General features: G+C 32.7%; 2 protein-coding genes across 12 annotated transcripts in view; one reads left to right on the top strand and one right to left on the bottom strand.

The window, feature by feature from the left end:
- The window catches only part of LOC123566534 (uncharacterized), a 42,610-nt gene extending 37,491 nt beyond the window's left edge, over positions 1-5,119 (bottom strand). For 2 of the 11 annotated variants that reach the window (XM_053549766.1, XM_053549763.1), the window contains exon 1: positions 4,540-5,119. In XM_053549766.1, coding sequence (XP_053405741.1) covers positions 4,540-4,623 — 84 coding nt within the window. In that variant the 5' untranslated portion in view covers positions 4,624-5,119. The remainder of the gene's footprint in view (positions 1-4,539) is intronic. The other 9 variants (XM_053549760.1, XM_053549761.1, XM_053549769.1 and 6 more) reach the window with 7 other exon arrangements.
- A 4,562-nt stretch (positions 5,120-9,681) lies between these two features.
- On the top strand, positions 9,682-17,097 carry LOC123565397 (microtubule-associated protein futsch-like). Its single transcript, XM_045359264.2, has 4 exons — positions 9,682-10,027; positions 10,512-10,564; positions 13,026-13,712; positions 16,725-17,097. The coding sequence occupies exons 1-4, from the start codon at positions 9,682-9,684 to the stop codon at positions 17,043-17,045; spliced, it is 1,407 nt and encodes a 468-aa protein (XP_045215199.2). The 3' UTR covers positions 17,046-17,097.

Below are 17,097 nucleotides of genomic sequence, written 5' to 3'. Positions count from 1 at the left end.
GATTTGAACAACATGACGTCGTTAGAAAGGTGCAATAGATACTGTAGTTGATGAATTCACCAATTCTTGATTCGTTATCCAAAGCCAGGAAAAAGGGAGAATAACAAATCTAAAACAAAGTAAAGTAGGGTCAGTAGTCCAGTGATAACTTCTGAAATTGAAAAGCCTTTTGAATCTTCTTGCATTATCTTCAAACAGTCATTTATGACGTACCGTTTGGGTCAAAAGTCTGAAATCGCTCGAGCGATACCATAATACACGGTTAGCGTGTAAATTTACACGCTTACCGTGTAAATTTACACGCTTACCGTGTATTTCAATCGGTAGATCTATAAAAGTACACGCTCACCGTGTATTTTTACGCGTTTACCGGGTAAAATATACGCTTAGCGTACAAATTTATACGCTTAGCGCGTATCGCTCGCTTGAGTTACACTTTTAAATAAATGAGCCAATCAAAATACAGGTTACAAAGGAAGATATTTATAAAGTTTATGATTGAATTATTACTTTTAAGGAAACATACATAATATTTTCATTATATTACGAATTGTTTTGCCACTGTAAAGGTGATTTCAGTCAAGTAATTTATTCTACAGTATATATGCTTTGATTAAAGACATGTATATTTTTATTATATCTTACCTGAAAAGCCTGCTTTATTCTTATTTTCGTCAGAAGCATTTCCAGTCTAATTCCACACATCATACACATATAAAACTTGTACTTTGCATTTAAAAATGCCATTTGTTATCATATATCTATTTTTTCTACAACCTCAAATAATATATATATAAATAATAATAGTACAATGTATTTATTTTTCTCCGACTTGAATGACATGTACATAATTGGGGAGGGGTGGGGGGGGGGGGGGGGGAATCGAGCGGCTCCATGTCACTGAAGTTGCTGTTTTAAGTGATCTACCGGAAATCATTACGTAACTGTTATGCAAAATGACATGATAAAACATATGTCACCTAGGTTATCAAGATCCTTTCGAGGTTCCCTGATTAGAGCGGATCATAAAATTTACTGAAGCATATAAGATGGCTTTGATAAAATACAGTTTAATGCCTTCGGTCATCAATGCCACTATATATGAACGAACACGGATTAATATATCACGTGGCGGAGCTGTCTTGTGAAACGAAAATAAAAATTTCACAGGATATCTAGTATTCTAAAATCTGTAAGAATATATTTGGAAAATAAATGGACATTTATTTTTAAAACGATGAAAGGGTAATTACAAAAAATGTAAATTCGTTAGATATGAATCAAGGACTTTAACTACTTACTAATGGGAAATACCTAATATCTGGAACAACTGATACGTATATTAGACCTTCCTGCTAATATAAATCTATAATTTTTCATTTTTTATATTTACATGCTGGATCATTTTCATATCGAAAATGTATCGTGCGCAAAGTCATTATCCGTAATTTAATAGAATAATTATGATAAAGCTGAATACCGCAAAATATAGAACAAGATTTCAAGTCTAGAACACCCTCCCCTGCTGCTACCCCCCCCCCCCCCCCCCCCTCTCTCTCTCTCTCTCTCTCTCTCTCTCTCTCTCTCTCTCTTAAATCTGACCGCTGCCATTTGATATTTTCAAATAAAAACTTTCAATTCGAAGAATCAATAGAAATGATAAATAACAATTTTAAGATGATTACTATTTTTGAATACGGAATGAATTGATCACCACTTTAGTATAAGTGGATACAAAATGAAAGGCTGGACTAATTGAATATTTCATTTTCAACTTCCACTTTTAATTATATTACAAGTATCATGCAAGCTTATTGCGGCAGGTTGTAAGTTCTGCGAGGTCGAGCAAGGAAATAAAACAAATGCTTTGGTTTAAATAATTGATCTTTAAATGTTCCATATATAGTTATTTTCCATTTAGGTAATACAAATTTTAGCCATTTCGGCTATGAAATAATATTCTCCATTTCATTGTATTTCTTATCCATTTTAGTAATAAGTTTGTTAGTTACATGTACTTGTGGTCCGATCCATTTATTTTTTTGGCTGTACATGTACATTTTTTATGTTTGTTAGAATAAATGTAAACAGTAATAAGCAATAAAATATGATTTAACTCGAAAAAAAAAATTTAAACGCATAATATATATTTCCTAGGCTTCGCGTGGCCGGTCGCCGGCTACCAAGAAATAAGTATTATCCATTTCGTGAATGAAGTTATTCTCTATTTCGTTGTAGTTATGAATTATTATTCATTTCAGTAATAACTTTGTTAGTTACAGGTACGCATGATAAATATTACAGGATGTTCGCGCGGCCGGTCGTCGGCTAACCAGTAATAAATATTATCCATTTCGTCAATGAAATTATTCTCCATTTCGTTGTAGTTATAAATTATTATCAATTTCATTTATAAGTTTGTTAGTAACAGGTACGCATCACATAAATTACGGGGACTTCGCGTAGCCAGTCGTTGGCCACCAGAATTAAATATTATTCATTTCGCCAATGAAATAATTCTCCATTTCGCTGTAGTTATAGATTATTAACCTTTTCAGTGTAAGTTTGTTAGTTACAGGTACGCATCATATACTTTACTGGGACATCGCGCAGCCGGTCGTTGGCTACCCGGAAATAAATATTATCCATTTCTTCAATGAAATTATTCTCCATTTGGTTGTAGTTATGAATTACCCATTTAATAATATACACTCGTTTAAGAAACTACTGCTGTCTGCATTTTTTTCATATGGATCCAGAAGACGATCATAATACTGGTCCGCGGTGAATGCAGTCTTTTTTGCAGTTCTAAACTAAATTTTGATTGGTCTATTCGCTCGAATTCTAAATTAAGAATCGGGTCAACTAAAATACACGTTGAGCGTGTAAATTTACACGGTAAGCGTGTAAATTTACGCGCTAAGCGTGTAATTTATACGCTAACCGTGTAAAAAACACGCTTAACGTATAAATTTACACGGTGAGCGTGTAAATTTACACGCTTACCGTGTATTATGGTACCGCTCGAGCGATTTCAGACTTTTGACCCAAATGGTACGTCATAGTCATTTGTAGGAGACGTATACATGGTTTATCGGTGGTAACTATAAATAAGCTTAAATTTAAATACACGCACGCACGGACTCATGCTTGCACGCATATACGCACGCATGTACGCATGCAAACTATAACATCGAACAGAACGAACAAGTAGGCTAGCAACAGGAGGTATGGAGTTGGCGAGAATGTCAACTAGTTGTGGATAGTCAACCACACACTTTCCATAGGTTCAACTTGGCAGTGATCGTAATACTGGTAACAGAATACTAGGGCATATTCAAGATATCTTTATTACAACTAAAGACACTGGTTTCAAAAGACTCTTTAAATATCGCATGATAAATAAAGAGTCCATCTTTTTATTTTTCAGATGTAACTGTCTTTTGAACAGAAATACAAAAAAAATATATATATTACTATCTCATCTGAAAATGCAGAAAATGCTTATTCTATCTGAGACGACATAATGTCCTGAGATGACATAATGATGATATAATATCCTGAGATGACATGATATCCTCTGTCTAAAGTAAATCGACTTTATAGGTAACTTTGACAGGTCATATGCTTATTTACACATAGTACAAAATGACACTATTTTTTAAAAAGATATCGAATTCCTACCCATCTAGATAAAATAGTAAAACACTGTTAAAAATCAGTTAGATTTCCAAATGTGTATATTTTTTGTAGTATTAAACGTACGACATTGATTTAATGTATCGCAAGTACATTGCAACAATTGACAATGCTGTTTCTAACCGTTTAATTTAGAGATACGCCTGCAAATGCATTCATTTGACACTTCTACTGCATTTTTGTCAAGCTAATGGATGGACAGACATAAGTCTCAGTCAGAGGTCAGGTGAAATGGAAAATCTAATGATTCATAGTGTATTGGACAAAACTACAACCCATGACCTTTTAAACTAAATTTTAAATAAAGTACATACGCACATAAAATGATTCACAGTAAAATATTTAACGCACTAATTCGTCCGTTTAAATATCACAGTTGCAATCTATCATTTGTTAGACAATTTCGTAAAAATATATAACAATTTATCTAGAAGTTGATGTATCAGTGTTTATATTGTGTAATGAGCATTGTAAAGGCTATCATATTCATAACATTGCCCTGTTGAATCTACATGAATTAATCAAACTTGAAATGTATACACTGACTCTACTGTTAACTTTAAACACTTTCGTAAATTATACGATTTAAACATGGTACAAAGAAATTGTTAAATAAGATTAATAGTGTACAAAAATATATATACGCAGACATGTACATGTACATAGTTCAACAACATCACTTATAAACTGGCAAATGAATTACTAAAATCTTATATATTAATAATAATTAGAAAAATATCAATGGCCATTATAAGCTAATCTAAAAGAACTCAAGATAAAAAGTGGAGTAAAACGAAATATTGAAAATTTTGTAAACAATGTATAAGAAAAATAACATACCGGTCTATGTGCCTTGTGTTCGAGCCAACCCTCACAAAACTTCCGGTTTCTAGCAGCCATCGTTTGTAAGCTTCCATCAGACATACCTGCTTTTTGATTAATTCTTACTGCTAATTGTTCATAAAGCTGTTTACTGAATGTTAAATACTTCTTCTATTGTCAACAACTTAAAGAGTAAAACTTCAATACATCATTGTTTTATCCACATCCGCAATCTTTTTGTCTCCTCCATCAATGTTGTCTTTATTATGTACCGGTTCACATTATAATGATCCTTTTTTAGAAAGACATTCGAACTATCAGTTTCTTATCTACCACGTATTGATTCTCTTAAACCTACTTGAACAAAAAATCTCAGTGTTCACTATCAGTATTTATTATCAAACAGTACTGTTTACACTAGATTGCTACTAATATTTAAACAATTTTATTCAGTTTTATTTCCAATATCTATATGACCGTCTTCAAACAAGGAAGTTCTACTGACTTCGATTTTTGTGATTCTAATCTTTAAATGGGTAGTTTATGCTTATGTTTAACAATTTGAATAAACCGTGTATACTAGTCTACATAAGTGCGTCGTAAATGTATCGTGAAAGATTTGGTCCACTTGGTTTAAATGCGCTTAAAAATTTCGGTAAATCCCACAACGTTTTCCTTCACCTTCACGCATAGACACAAAAGAGACTAAAAAGTCCCTAAATTGATGGATTAGAAATCACCAGCTTGCTGAATGAACTTATGTCTGTATTTACGCACCAGCGTGCTGAATGAACTTATGTCTATATTTACGCACCAGCGTGCTGAATGAACTTATGTCTGTATTTACGCACCAGCGTGCTGAATGAACTTATGTCTATATTTATGAACTTATGTCTATATTTACGCACCAGCGTGCTGAATGAACTTATGTCTATATTTACGCACCAAGTGAAACATAAGACTGATTTAATAATGCCCAGTTTTTATTTTGCTTGAATTTCGCGAACTTTTCCTTATTACTGAATTTTCTTATTACTGAACAACCCTCCCGAAGACAGTATGACATTTGACTTAAGCCTGAGTATGGCAAGCCATAAATAGTTCAAACTCAAATTTCTTCCTTTCCATGAAAACAGTATGTACATGTACTTAAATACATATTTGCAAAACTGATACGTTAAATTACGTGCAGGACCTGGGGGTTCCTATGTAAGGTCCAATATACGTATATTAATTTAACGTGGAAACTTGGAAATGCGCACTTCGCAGAGTAATATGTTTGCTTATTAATAATTATTGGATTAAATCTAACTGCGCAGTTTGAGATCACCAGTCCCTCTTTATTAAGACGTGATCTATTTGCATGGGGAAAGACTTAGGGTTCTACCTTGTCTGTAATATTGTAAATCAGTTATTAATAAGAACCCTTAAGAAAAACTGAAGAAACACAAAAGTATGACTGAATTAATTATCTATGTAGGTTCTAAGTATTATACTTTACATACGCAGATTCATGACAAATAAGGGGCCTCTGTGGCCGAGTGCTTAAGGTCGCTGACTTTGAATCATTTCCCCCCTCGTCGTTGGGGTTCCCAGCCCTCGCTTGGTGTATATAATTCTTTTATGTGAGGAATTTATCTAGATGGCTTGCGGAGGGTTGGTTGTCTATCAAGGTACACACTCGTGCCTGAAATAATGAATAATGCGTTGGGGAAGGGGAGGGTATTGCTCCGCCGCCAAAAGATGAAAAGTCACCGCATAGCCAATAATTATGTCTGTGTGACGTTAAAACCAACAAAGAAAAAAACAAAACAAAAAACAACAACAACAACAACAAAAAAAAACGACAACGAAAAATAAAGAAACAAAAAGCCAATTACAAATGATGTTTATACAGAGCTGTGGTTAAGTAACACGATTGTCAATGAAAAAAATCCTAAAAGGTACTTTTGCGAAAATATGATGATAAGAAATAAACCCTACATGCATCAGTGCACTAAGATCTGGTAGTTTACTGCTGTGGTCGTAAAGACGACTGTACTTAAATTTTCAAGCTGCAATTCTATATGAATGGTTATGACACGGTGTCTTCCCTTTTAACCACATTGGGTTTTATTTTCAAAATTCAGGTACTCAGTAATAGTCTATAGTATTTTCATTGTTTCGGTGCACAGATAAATATATGCGGGTCTAAATATATATAGTTCGTTTATTTTTCTACGTCACTTCCTTGTTGAATGTAAACGTGACTTTTATTTCAGGTTATTTAATCATGTCACACATTTTTATTTGCAAATAATAAACAGAATATTATATATATATTTCAAAATGGTGAAAGGAATTTCTTTCGTGCTCAGTTTGTTTTCAAGATATATGTTAAAAAGGAAAGAATTCTAAACAATAAGTTGATTCATATAAAAATCATTGTCAAAAATTGAAAGAAATGATCAAATTTGACAACTATTGAAAAAGATATGAGAGTTTAAAATTTAAGAGATTGGCTGATCACGGAGGGCAGCATATGCAGCGCGTTTTAAAAGTCATTTACTGCTGCATAGTTCTTTATAAAAAGATTGATTTCTAACGTTTATTGATTTTATGATGTATTTTAAGATAAATTATTTCGTTCTAGATGAAAAAAGTAGAAAAAATATTTTACAGAATTGAGGAAATACAGTTCTAATGAATATCATCAAAACCACAATTTCATTTTATGTTGTCATAGAGACAGAATAGCTGTCTTGCCTATCAAAAATTGAAATGCTCTTAACTTTATGTTAGATTTCTATTGACTTTCCGTATTATAAATTATCAGTCTGTTAAAACTGTTCCATTTCTATTTTTTTTATATTAGATTTCAAGTCTTATGCCTGTTTTTACAACAACATTACCTTTATTAAACTCAAATCACAAAGTGACACAAGAGTATACAGTAAAACATTACATATATCTGAAAAATGTGACATGGTGCAGAAGCTACAAAAAAAAAGACAAAATTTACATTGACTTGAGGTATTGAATGTTTTGTCATATATCTTATATATTATTTTCATTTTAAATATTTTCACTATTTATTCATTCGGTTGCGGCAGATTATATAATAATTATGTGTACAAATTTTATCGTTTAAGTGTCTGAAATAGAATTTTTATGAAGTTACAGAGGTTTTTTAATTCCTTTATTGACCTGGATGTAAGCAGTTCTTTATATTTCAGTATATTTGTTCTAATATAATAATATCTTTTAATAAACAGTTTTCTTTGTTCATGGAAAAACTGGCATTTTAGTAGATAATGAAACTCATCCGCCACATCTCTACTTAAACACAGTGGACATGTTCTTTGATTAATATCTTGGCCTGCCCATCTTCCGGTTTAATTTGGAAAGAAGTGGTTACCTGTTCTAAATTTTATAAGCAGGGGTGACTCATATTTAGTCAATGTTATTAGGTACTTCTCCAATTCAATTGTTTCTTTCTAAATTGAAAAGTTAAGACCCTTTGTTGAATTCTGTAAAGATGCTTGCCAATTTTGTAGATTTTGGTCAAGCAAGGTAGCTTTTATAATGTACTTTATATTTTTATTTTGGAGTTCATGCTGATTTAACCAGATATCCATTCTGCCAGTTTGTCTAAAAATGTTTTTATATAGTGTATCCATTTTGATTCAAAATTTGGAAGATTTAACATGTAATTATATATACGGTAAGCTAATTTATCTTGTTTGCCTGTCATTAACCTATTCCAAAATGCAATCATTCTGCACTTAATAGTTATTTCTAATGGATATCTTCCTAGTTCGGCATAAAGCATATACAATGGTGTGCTTTTTCTTAATTTAAAACTTTTTCCTTAGGAATTCAGTATGTATTCTTTCTAATATAATAGTACTTTCATAACCCCATATTTCAGATGAGTATGTAAGTATTGGCAAAATTGTGTTATCAAAGAGCTTTAAGATTAAGTCTAGTGGTAAATTCAGGTTATTGATTCTTGCATAAAGAAGATGCATTGCTTTCCTTGCTTGTTGTGCAAGATGTTTTTTGCAGTTAGGAAACTTCCAGATTTTGCGAAGTATACTCCTAGATATTTGTATGTTTTGACAATATCCAATGTTGTATCTTCAATTTTAAAAGAAAAATTTCTATCTACTCTTGATCCAAAAATCATGACTAGATTTTCCTTTATTTATTATTAAATTCCAAGTTTTACAGTACTCAACAAAGTCGTTAAGGCAACTTTGAAGGGTATTAGCATTTTCAGTTATTATAACTGTGTCATCAGCATATAATAACACAATTATTTTGAGGAAAGTGGCAATGTCGTTTTCAGGATTATTAATCTCTACCCCGTGATGACCTTTTGCTTCCAGAAAGTTCATCAAGGTCATTGTTAGACAGAAGGTCGTCGTCCCGGAATGTATATATTTAGACGTCCCTTTACGCTGTTTGGCCTACTTTGCTCTTTATTGTTATTATTATAATTATTATCATTATTGCTATTGCTATTGTTATTTATATAGCACTCTTTTCAAGCACAGGTTCACTTTCAAAAGTGCTTCACAAAATGCATTAAAAAATCCAACAATTATAAGTTGAAATATTTGAAAGAATCTCTGTTCCAGCATTGTTTGCAGTTATTAAAACAAAACTTTATCATTTGACACATTTTTCCTGATATTTCATTCTAGTCATTTGTTTATTTATAATTTTATATTATGTCATTTTACTTCAAGTCATTAATAATATATTTCAGTCTAACTGATATATTGGACAAATACAATCTTATACAACTTTTACACCTGATTAACATATTGTAATAAAGATTTCTGTACCTTACAACGAAGTATCAGGCAAATTTTATCTAAATCCATATGGTTCAAAAGATCAGAGAGATACAACCGAACTTAAAAAAGTATTTTTGTTTAATTTGTTCACTGGGTTAATCCAGATTAAGACTTGTGATATTTTAATGGACAGGTAAATCACATGCCTTGTCCAGTATTTCCATTGAAATCATATTAGCCCAAAGTTAGGTAAGATTTAGGTACAAGTTAATGAAATATGTTGAAGTTTGGTACTGGATTAAACATTTGCATTTTTTAAAATAAATATAACATAACAATGAATGGATAACGGGGTCGTCTTGCTTAAAGACAAAAAATGGCATTAAAAGGCCCAGGAAAAACTTTGAAAGGCAGTCCATATGGTGATCCCGCGAAAGGGTTGCAAGGTAGTCCATATGGAAAACTGCCTTCAAAGTCTACAAAGAAACCGAAAAACGATCATTCTGGTTCAAAAGACGCTGGAACAAGCTCTAATAAAACAGAAGGCGAAGGAGTACCTTTACAGGAAGTGTTTGGCGTTCTTGCGGATGAAAATGGTCGTATTACTTCGGCAAAACTGCGTAGTTATGTCAAAGAGCTAGATCTGGATTTCACAGATGAAGAAATTAAAGAAATGATGCAAGTTGTCGATCCCGCAGGAAAGGGCGATGTTTCTTACAATAGTAAGTAGCTATAACCTTAAACACTTGTAATTCTTTCAATTAGTTGGAAATAAATTGAAAATCAAGATTTAGACTATCTTTCTTTTGCAAATCACATGCAAAGCAAATTCTCATGTCACTTCTTCATCTCTGGAAACACATAATAATTAATTATATTTGTTTTGGGTTTAACGCCGTATTTCAACAGTATTTCAGTTTAAAGCTTTGGTATATACTGAAGAAAATCCAGTAAGACTTATGCGTTTCTACTCACTTCAATACATATATTATTATCATCATTATTGTTATTATTATTATCATTGTTGTTGTTGTTATTATCATTATTAATGTAGTCGGAGTAGTAGCTGATATGCCACATTTATAGACCACTCTTTCCATATATCAATTTGACTGACATGAATATAAGACATACAACCAAACAAAACCGACGGACGTACATGCCATATATGTTATTATCTATATAAATTGTTTATTTATTTTTCAGACCTCCTTGGCATTGTTCGTGATTTCAGTCATGAATTTCCGACAGTACAGCTTGTAAGTTATTCCTTGCAATAGTTTTGTTCACGTATACACAGAACTTATTAATTTGAATAATCTATGAAAGATGGACAGAGAGATGACCGTTGTTCAAATTGTTTTCTCTCTTATTGTATCAAGTTTACAATAAACACTAAGTCTTTTTCTTTTCTGCCAAAAATAGATCTTTTTCAATAAATAAATCTACTTTCAAAATAAGTTTTAAATCACTACTGTGCATTAAAGGCTGTCTTCGGTATTTGTATTTTTTCCCTTCTGTTACATAATCTCAACGTTTCTATGCTTAAATCAGGTCAAAATGGATTTTTAGGATAAAAAAAGTACTTTAGATATATGTCTTGACTATCAAGTTGCATGAAACTTACATACTAATGAATTCATATTTACGGTGCCCCTAAAGTGACATGTTACACACTTTTTTTCCAATTAGGTAATGTGAGACTTTTTTTATTTCGTTTAAATGAAATGATTTCGTTTAAACGAAATGATTTCGTTTAAACGAAATAAGTTATTTCGTTTAAACGAAATGATTTCGTTTAAACGAAATAATCATTTCGTTTAAACGAAATAACTTATTTCGTTTAAACGAAATGATTATTTCGTTTAAACGAAATCATTTCGTTTAAACGAAATAAAAAAAAGTCTCACATTACCTAATTGGAAAAAATGTGTGTAACATGTCACTTTAGGGGCACCGTACATATTTGCTATGTTTTTATACTTTTTAAATACAGACAGTGCACACCAGGTAAATGTTCATGAATAACATCATTACGTGCATTACTCTCCTTATGCAGAAGAATAAAAAACTTAATGCTTTTTATATACTAAAATAGACAGAACTTGAAATGACATGAGTAAAAATTTCTAAAATACTGAAAACTGAAATTAAAGCAATGGAGTATATTACGGCGGAAAAATAGCAATCATTATTTAGTATGGGACCACGAAAACAGTTTTATACAGATGTTGGTCAAAAACATTGCAATTATCAAAGCATCCATAGTCTGTATATGTGCATGCAGTAATAGTAATAGTAACTCTGTCATGATATCTCATTTAATACGATTATTCGAAGAATAATGCCAGTTGTACTCGCTTTCTTGTTTCCGTTGTCGTTGTGTTCAGGTAATGTTCTCAATTGTACTGTTTTCGTAACTTCTATCTCTATTATCTTTAACCCTCCCATAAACATCTATCACAACTTTCATTTTTAGGGGAACCTGTCACTGGGTAAGGGCGTGGTGGGGGGGGGGGGGCGGGGCTCCGTGGCCGAGCGGTTAAGGTAGCTGACTTAGAATCACTTGCCCCTCACCGATGAGGGTTCGAACCTCTCTCGGGGCGTTGAATTCTTCATGTGAGGAATCCATCCAGCTGGTTTACGGAAGGTCGGTGATTCTACACAGGTGCCCGCTCGTGATGAGGTACATGTTATGGGGTCTTCCTCCACAATCAAAGATGGAAAGTCGCCATATGACCTATATTTGTGTCGGTGCGACGTTAACCCCCTTCCCCCCACCCTCCGGAAAAAAAGAAAGAAAAAACAAACAAAAAACAAGGTCACTGGGATAAGATATCGTAATAGGATGGTTTAAGGCGTTACGGCACGGTTCTCAATTTCACTTATTTTTATTTTTTCTGAACTACGGTCTCTATCATTATCTGACTTTACACGAGGATCAATCTTTGTAAAGACCAGATAGGTTTTGGTTAAGGTCAGGTACCCCTAAGGTCAAAATCACTGATGTTAGATATTCTTACAGTGTTGGTTAAAGTTTTAAGGTAGGGTTCATTTTTTTCACTGTATCTTCTGTCTCTATCATAATAAACCATCAAATGGAAACTGATATTAGTGGCCCTAGGGATCCACAATGTCAAGGTCACCAGGGATAACCTTCCAATACAGCCCATAAAATGTTTGTTGTCATTATTCTCCGTATCATTTTGTTTCTAAGTATCCTCATACAAAAACACGCCTTCTACTCACACTCCTACCCCCGTTCATACCCCTCGTCCCATCCAATTATAAATTAACTCAAAAGAAAAGATAGTGTTCTTTCGCTGCCTTATGTTACTTCATAACCGCCATAACAGTGTTCACATCCGCAAGTATATGTTTTTATCATTTAGTTAAGCTCTTTCTTCTTTCTGTTTATTTTGTTTGAAATTCATATTATTTTTGTAAAAACCCAAGCCCCAACTACATCGTGTACGGTATTTATTATTCTTCATATTACGCTTCTCTTATTGTTCCTATGAGTTTTCCATACCCCTTCCTCTTACAATTTCTAGTGTTCTCTATATTTTCATTTAGTATCCACATATCACCACCCTCAACCCAAGCAGAAGATCAAAATAGCTTTTAAAATTTAATCTTCTATGATTTTCACTTTTTTATGTACAGATATTTCCAATTAGTAGAGCACGAAGTTCTTCTCACATCTCTTGTTAATTTCAGACAGCAGAAGAATTAAGTAGAGAACTTACATACACAAGTACGATAACTGAAGAATCTACAAAGGAAAATAGCATAGAAGACATATCAGAACAACCGGGTACTAGTACACAAGAAATTGTTAATAGCGAGACAATTGAAACAAACGGAACTGAATCTGACTTAAATGGCATTTCAAGACCCGTATCTTCAAGGGCTCGGATTGCTGCGTTAGCTAAAAGGGCTATAGACGATCTTGATGACCAGATGTCTGTGATCAAGGAAGATGATGAATATGAAGAAGAAAACGAAGAAGTTAAAGAAGAATCTAGCGAGATAGGACATGATGAAGAAACCGTTAAAGAAGATGAACATGTAGGAGGGGAAAATATTGACAATACCGAAATTGAAAATGAAGCATTTGGTGATGACAAATCAGTGACTTCTAGAAGAGAAACAGTTATTTCTAGAATTTCAGCAAAAAGCGCAAACCTTGTTAACGATATCATTCCAACTGCAGATTCCAGTAAAGAGGATGACTTATCAGAAAATGAGTCTGGAAGTAATGATGCTGGGAATCAGCCGTCCCGAGCTAGTGCAGTAAAAGAACACCGGCTTGATTCGGGCGTATCTACCGCTGTTGGACGCATGAATGCTTCAATTACAGATACGGAAAATGGGAGGCGATCAAGAAAACGAAGCACAAGTGAGGTGGGTAAAGTTATAGATAATTGTGTACTGTATATATCGATGCTTGGGTGTATTTTGTAAGGTATACACTGTAAAATCATGTTCACATGACGAAATATTTAGACCCTTGTGTACAAGTATCAGGATAAGTTTTACATACAGTAAAGGGTCCTGGGTGAAATTAATTTTAAAACCATCAGCTGGTTTATGAAATTGATAAGTGAAAGGTTCATTAAATATTTTCTATTATTTTACCAAAATAGTGATATCAATGATAAAGAAATGTAACTCGTACTCTGATTATTTCTATTGTGCATTAGGCTTGCGTCAATTGGAGGTAATGTCTCCTCTGCTCTTTGCAATGTTTGTTGAGAATTTAGAATTACGATTACAGTCACCTGAAAACCCTGGTCTAAGTATAGATGATATAGCATTGATTTTACTTCTCTTCGCCGATGATATGGTCATTTTAGGAAGACCCCATCTGAATTACAGTCAAGTTTAGACCTTTTATGCTTATATTGCAATAAATTAGAGTTGGAGGTTAACTCAGATAAAACAAAAATCATAGTGTTTAGAAAGCGAGGACGTGTATTATCAAATGAGAGTTGGACCTACAATGGCCATAATCTAAATGACTATAATTATCTGGGAACAGTGTTTAACTATACTGGCACTTTTGCATTGAACCAAGAACATTTGTCAGGGAAAGCCTTAAAGCCTTAAATGTACTCTTAATGAAATGTATTAAGTTAAAGTTAAAACCTAGAATTTTATGCTAGCTATTTGATGCTTTTGTTGGTGCTATACTAAACTATTCGTCAGAAATATGGGGTTATACAAAATTGAAACCATCTAAAATTTTGTAAATGTCTTTTAAATGTCAGAACTACAACATGCAGCGTAGGTGTTTACGGCGAGCTAGGGAGATATCCTCTATAGATAACAAGATATGTAAGAATAATCAAATACTGGTGTAAATTATTACACTAAGATAACATCATATTGCAAAAACATATGAACAAGGTTTAAGAGATTGTAAAAATGGTCATACTAACTGGGTTTCAAATGTAAAAAAGTTACTTAGTGAATTTGGATTTGCAGATGTATTTTTAAACTCTAATATAGTAGATGTAAAACTATTTCTAAGTATCTTTAAGCAACGTGTTATTGATTGTTATACCCAAAAATGGAATGCTGCTATAGCCAACAGTGCAGTACTTGATCATTACAAACTTTTTAAGCAAGATTTATCTTATGAACCATAATTGGATGTATTACCATTTGATTTTAGAATGTATTACACACGACTACGGTTATCTGCACATTCTCTTAGAATACAGACTGGTTATTATTCACGTAACAGAATACCTAGAAATGAAAGATACTATAATTTATAAGATTTAGAGGGCGATTTTAACTTTTTATTTAAATGCCTGTCTTATAAAAACTTAAGGAAGAAATATATTAAAAGATATTTTTACCAAGGACCTAGTATGTTTAAAATGATACAATTGTTTACAAACGCTAAACATGCTGTTATAAAAACCCTACCAAAATATGTTAAAGCTGCTATGTCTGTAAGACTTTCACTGTTAAATAATTGATACTGTTGTTCATCCTCTATACTTTGTACCTTTAACTTTGTTATACTGTATCATTTTTTTTCAGCAATCACATGATCACGTGATACAAAATATTTGTATTTATGTACTATTTGTATGACTATGTACTATGTACAAGTCTTAAATAAGATTTCTGTTCTGTTCTGATGATAGCATAATGTTTCTTACATGTGAGCTTAGAGTTTCAAAAATATTACTATAATTGTTTTCAATAAAGAAAACTAAAACAAAAACATAATAGCATGTTTGGTTTGACATTTTCAATTTTCATTTTTGTCACTGTTACTTTCTTTTTCCTTTTTTTTAAACAAATCTAATGAACTAAAAATCAGTTCAAAATTAAATTTCCTTACTCATGCTGAAGTTGTGGATAAAGTAACTATTCTTTTAACTCAGTTAAACACGAACCATATAGCCTAAATCACACTTATATATAATCCAATATACAGAATCACAAAAACATAAAAAGTGGTTGGCATAAATTTGGCAGCAAATATCATGAACAACCGCTCGTGGAATAAAGCATTTTTTTTTTAAAAAAAATAGACGTTTTTAAGATGATTCGTCATTCAATGAACATGGTGTCAAAGTTATCGTGTATATTCGCTAAGGTACAAATAGATATGTGAAATATGTTTAATATATATGTTATAGAATAAAGTAATAATGTAAGATTAAACTTTAAAAACACAAAAGTATCAAAAGTTATTAAAGGAAAACATCATGGACGGACAACATTCTTGAAATATAAGCTATCAATTGAAACAGGGAGGGTGGGTAGGCATAAACCTTCATTACCGATATAACTTGCTCATTGCCCTTTTTCTACAGAATACTAGGATGAAAGTTTCTCCAAAATGTGCCAAAACTCATAGTCATCGGACATTCACATTGATATTAGAATGATTTTCATGAAGTATGTGCGGGGAAGGGTTGTGGCGGTTCTTTAACCCTCAAAATACCTGCAATAGAATCATTGACGTATTAAACAGAAGGAGTGAAAACTAAACATTTTCGAACGATAAAGATTCAATAACCAAATTGCGGGAGTTCATATTTATTGTTTGTTCACATGACGAAAACATACAACCCCAAACACCCACCTCCACCCATGTAAAATTTATTTAGGGGCAAATGTGATTTGCAGCAGGTCCTAATATAAGAAAAAACACTCTACACAAGTTTTGCACGGGTGCCTTTTAGTTCATAAAACGAAAGATTTGCATTGGCGCGACATAAGGTTATATCCATACAATAGTGTTTTCTTACCTTTTTGCACTTGGCAGTTGCGACTCCCGTTAATATAATGATACTGAGAAGATACTTTCTTTACATAATTTTCGCTTTTCCAACATTTTCCTATATCAGTCAAAAATTAACCTAACTTTTGTTGTTTTTTTTTTTTCAGACGAGAACAAAGTCAAGACGAGACTCAGTAAAAAGTGATACAAGCCGAAAGTCAAATAGGAAAGTTGGGGAACGGAGCACAAGTAGATCGAGAAAACGTGACGAAAATAGAAAGTCAATGCAAACCGAAAGACGGAAGTCAGTTCCTCGTAAGAAGTTCCAGGGTGTTAATGACCCCGAGTTTTACTCAACTATGGGATGTTCTTTGAAATTGTCACAAATAAGGACAAGACAGAGGCTGTTATATGTGATGTGGCGTGCAGTTTATGACCAAGCATTGAGAAAAATGGAACAAGAACGAGAAAAACGTCAGGTACAGTAAAAACGGCGAAATCAGGTTGCTGCTAATATCTAAGTTAAAATGGAAGAGGTTT

Source organism: Mercenaria mercenaria, chromosome 8 (assembly GCF_021730395.1).
Source record: "Mercenaria mercenaria strain notata chromosome 8, MADL_Memer_1, whole genome shotgun sequence".
NCBI classification, from domain to species: domain Eukaryota; kingdom Metazoa; phylum Mollusca; class Bivalvia; order Venerida; family Veneridae; genus Mercenaria; species Mercenaria mercenaria.
Note: the sequence above shows the minus strand (reverse complement) of the source record. Positions and strands in the feature narration are given on the sequence as shown.

What these genes read in the sequence shown, in the direction of transcription:
- LOC123565397 (XM_045359264.2), top strand. Translation starts at nt 9,682, where the DNA reads ATGGCATTAAAAGGCCCAGGAAAAACTTTGAAAGGCAGTCCATATGGT. An exon ending in GGGCGATGTTTCTTACAATA is followed by an intron (nt 10,028 to 10,511) that starts GTAAGTAGCTAT and finishes TTTATTTTTCAG; the next exon opens with ACCTCCTTGGCATTGTTCGT. An exon ending in AATTTCCGACAGTACAGCTT is followed by an intron (nt 10,565 to 13,025) that starts GTAAGTTATTCC and finishes TGTTAATTTCAG; the next exon opens with ACAGCAGAAGAATTAAGTAG.